Source organism: Trypanosoma rangeli, assembly GCF_003719475.1.
Source record: "Trypanosoma rangeli strain AM80 chromosome Unknown Tra_15.4_contig_00631, whole genome shotgun sequence".
In the NCBI taxonomy this organism is placed as follows: domain Eukaryota; phylum Euglenozoa; class Kinetoplastea; order Trypanosomatida; family Trypanosomatidae; genus Trypanosoma; species Trypanosoma rangeli.
In genome coordinates, this window is record NW_021706375.1 from 2905 (window position 1) to 6353 (window position 3449).

The following is a 3449-nucleotide window of genomic DNA, read 5'->3' on the forward strand; positions in this document are numbered from 1 at the left end:
TCCTTGTAAAATCCGCCGGCATCGATGTCTGGTGTTCGCTCCGCGACAGGGATGGAGAAGCAGTGCGGACGCCGCGCCTCTCGCCGAGAAAACCTCGACACGAGTTCCCCACCCCCCTCTTCCCGGCCAACGCAAACTAGTTCGATAGGACGCTGGCCCCGGGCGCGGCCGAACTGGCCCAGGCGAGACTTTCACCGTGCGCCACGCCCATACGCTTCCGCAGTGCGTCGCATGAGGCACCGGTCCTCCCGCGGAGGGCTCAGAGGCTGCGGGCGCCCGTATTCCCCGCACTTCCTCTGCCCGGCGCCCCCTGCCACTGGGGCGCGGGTCTGGAAGCCTCCCTGGATGCCCGAAACGCCGACCGCCGAATGAGTGGCCCGAGAGCAGAGCAACCGCTTGGGCAGCGCCCGCCGCCCCCACACCACGCGCAGCCCACCCAGCACGTGATGCACCCGCAGGCGGTGGGGCATTTAATACGCTCTGGCTCCCAAGCAACACCGAAAGCAAGAAGCCGCTGCAGTTGCTGTGGGGGGCAGAGGGCCGGGCCGAGTACAGCCTGAATGCCCCTCGCGACCATGCACGCGGGCGCCGCAGACGGACGCATCGGCAATGCGGGACCAGGCCTCTACAGGACCACCCCGGCACGTTGACCGTCGCAGCGCACGGGCGCCCCGGCGCAGGGGGCCGCGTTCCGCTACGCTTTCCAAACTTCCGGCACCTGGGGCCGGGGGCGCCCTGGCCCACCCCCTCTCGCGACGGCGGCCTGGGCGCTGTCGGAGGCACCGTTTTTTTTTGTTTTGTTTTTTGCGTGGTGCCCTCAGAGCTCCCCAGGCTCCGCCCAGTGCCGGGGAGCCGCTGGGTCGCACCTTCCGCCGACAAGCGCCCGCGATGTGCTTTCCCATCGGTCGCCGCAAGGCACCACCGCAAGTGCGCCCACGCCTGGCCAAAACCTTCTGCCCGAGCAGCCCCTTGGTGAGGCAACGGCTGGCACCCCTCCCAGCCGACGCCGCACCGCCTGGAACTGAATGCGGGCACGCTGTTACTCGCGGAAGCCTTCATCCGCCAGTGGGGCCCCGGGCTCATTATTGCGAGTGGGGTCAACCCGGCGCACCCTCTCCGAGAGCCGACTACCCACTACGAAAAGGCCGCCGGTGCACCGCCAACTGCCCTGATGGACTCTCGGCCCGCCGGCGTGGCAAAAATGCCACGGAAAGGGAAAATCATTTTTTTCTTTCCTTTTTGCTCCGTCCACGGCCCAAGGACCCCCACCAATGAAAACTCAATTGCGGGGAATGTGCCAAGCAACAGTGTGGTAAAAAAGCCGTTGGATCATTCAGCCCTGGCTGGCCAATCTACCTCAAAAAGTGTGCGAGAGGCAGTAAACAAACCTGCCCATGAACTTAATTGTCCTTCAAAAACCATGCACTGACAGAAACGGCACGCAATGGTACATCCGAGAGAATCACACCGGGGTGTTACCCCACCGCACGCGCGTCAAACCGGGGCCATTCCCCTGAAAGGCCCCCAATAATAATAATAACAAAAGTAAAATCATTACCACTCCCCAACCCCAACCCCCCAACACATAATAATAATAATAACCTCCAACACAATGAACATAACTTTTCCTAAGCGCTGTGTCTTAGGCACACCGCTGTATTCCCTTTCCCCTCGCTTGCAGTAACTGTTTTTTAAAAACAACACACACACACATTATACACACATGGTAGAAACAAGGGGGAAAAAACACACATTTTTATTTGTTATTTTTATGTCAGTTTTATCTTCAAGTGTGGAAAAAGAAGAGAAAGGTGTTGCCGCTTGGAGCTGCCTGCCCCCAGCACGAACCCAAACATCACAAATTTAGCGTTTGCGCAGTGCGCTTCCTATGCTATGATCAACACATTAATACTAAAACCGTGATCAGCACGACCACTGAAATTGAGGGGGAAATCGATACCAACTGACTCACATCAGCGCCAGCACTGCGCGCCTAGTGGATATAGCACACTTCGATGCGCCTCGGGCAAACAATCTCCCCGCCCCTGAAGACCGGCCCAGTTGGTGTGATACTGCTGCCCTCTGGGCATACATGCCAGGTGTCATTCCCAAGATACCGCACAAGCACATCGCCGTCGTCGTCGCACGCCACCTCAGCACAGACGTCCCCAATGAGACCAGCAGAATCGCGCAGCCCATCCGATTTTAAGCACCTTGAGCTTGGGCCAATGCGGCATCCACGCATAAAACGTACATTACCATCGAAGCACCGCGTGTCTTCATATTCTCTAATGTAGGGGCAGTAGTCCATTAGGTCGTCAAGGAGCCCGCCGCGTCTGGGATTCGTGAAGTACTGAAACTGTGGGGGAAGGCGGTCTTGGTAGGTAGTAATCTTACAGATCCCCAGTGCCAAACGATCCGATGTGCATACCATAAGTTCTCTTCTGGCTCCGCAAAACATTTCCGGGTACTGGGTGACGCCATCAGTCAGGCACTTCTCCGTCAGCAGTTCGCAGCCGGAGTTGCTGCCCCATGGCATCTGTTCCGCCATGTCCCACTGCGCCCTGTAAAAGCCCATGTCCTCAAAAACAGCCATCGTCAGCGCCGTGTAGTAGCCGGCACTGGGAATTCCAGCCATCAGCTCGTCCTTTGCGTTGCGTCTCTTCCAATGCGATGATACCGTTGAACCCCCACCCTCATCCTCCAGCTCCATTCCAGGGGCACCTGCGCAGTTGAAGTGCGCACGAGTCTTTTCCAGCGTCTTGGGTGAAGACACCACAAGCACATTACTTTTTTCCACGAACCTCAGGTATCATCTGTGTCATATTCCTGGCCTCAAACACTTCCAAAGCAAACCCAAGTGCATGCGCAATCTCATGTGCCGCGATACGAACACTGAACTCCGAATAGGTGGCTGAATTCGGGCCAATATTTATCATCCCGACCACAGGACGTCCATTGGGCAACTCAACGCACCCCATTGTCCACGCATTATTAGTACCTTCAGTCGGTGCAGCAGCGGCGTACAAAACCATGTCCGCGCCAAAAACGCCCGTCGTGTGGTGGGAGCTGGGTATTTCAAAATTGCGGCATGCGTCTCCAGCCGGAAACAACGGAACAACCACTGGGCGCTTCTCCGGTTGAACGTGGAGACGATCCATGTGCAGCTTGATGGCGTTGGGGAGCATCCAATTCAAGATGATGAACTTTTTTTCGGCCGTAAGAACATCCTGCTGGCGGCACAAAAGGAGTCCTACTTTCATGTCCGAGCGGAACTCTCCCGCAGCAGTGCAGTACTTTAAAGCATTGTTCATGTCCTCCGAGAAGACCTTAAAACGGAGGGGCGCCCAGTCAGACACAAAGGCAGTCGACACCTGCGTCCCGTCACGCTCCCGGTCCGGCAATTCACGCACAACTGCCCTCATCGGGGGGCCAGCCTTGCGAGAAAT

At 57.6% G+C, this 3449-nt stretch overlaps 3 protein-coding genes across 3 annotated transcripts in view, besides 1 other annotated feature; all 3 read right to left on the reverse strand.

Moving 5' to 3' along the window:
• Positions 1-1059, reverse strand: part of TraAM80_09611 (uncharacterized protein) — a gene marked incomplete at both ends in the record, with an annotated part of 1365 nt that extends 306 nt beyond the window's left edge. Inside the window, one exon of the mRNA XM_029386282.1 lies at positions 1-1059. This exon is cut by the window's left edge and continues 306 nt beyond it. Within this exon, the coding sequence (XP_029233868.1) occupies positions 1-1059 (1059 nt within the window).
• Positions 1060-1526: 467 nt separating this feature from the next.
• Positions 1527-1555: a microsatellite.
• Positions 1556-1993: 438 nt separating this feature from the next.
• Positions 1994-2713, reverse strand: TraAM80_09612 (surface protease GP63; the record flags this gene model as incomplete). The annotated part of the gene is made up of 1 exon (XM_029386283.1): positions 1994-2713. One exon carries the CDS (start codon positions 2711-2713, stop codon positions 1994-1996), a length of 720 nt encoding a protein of 239 aa, XP_029233869.1.
• Positions 2714-2786: 73 nt separating this feature from the next.
• On the reverse strand, positions 2787-3449 carry TraAM80_09613 (leishmanolysin; the record flags this gene model as incomplete). The annotated part of the gene is made up of 1 exon (XM_029386284.1): positions 2787-3449. A coding segment is annotated over one exon (663 nt), but the record flags the coding sequence as incomplete, so codon positions are not given.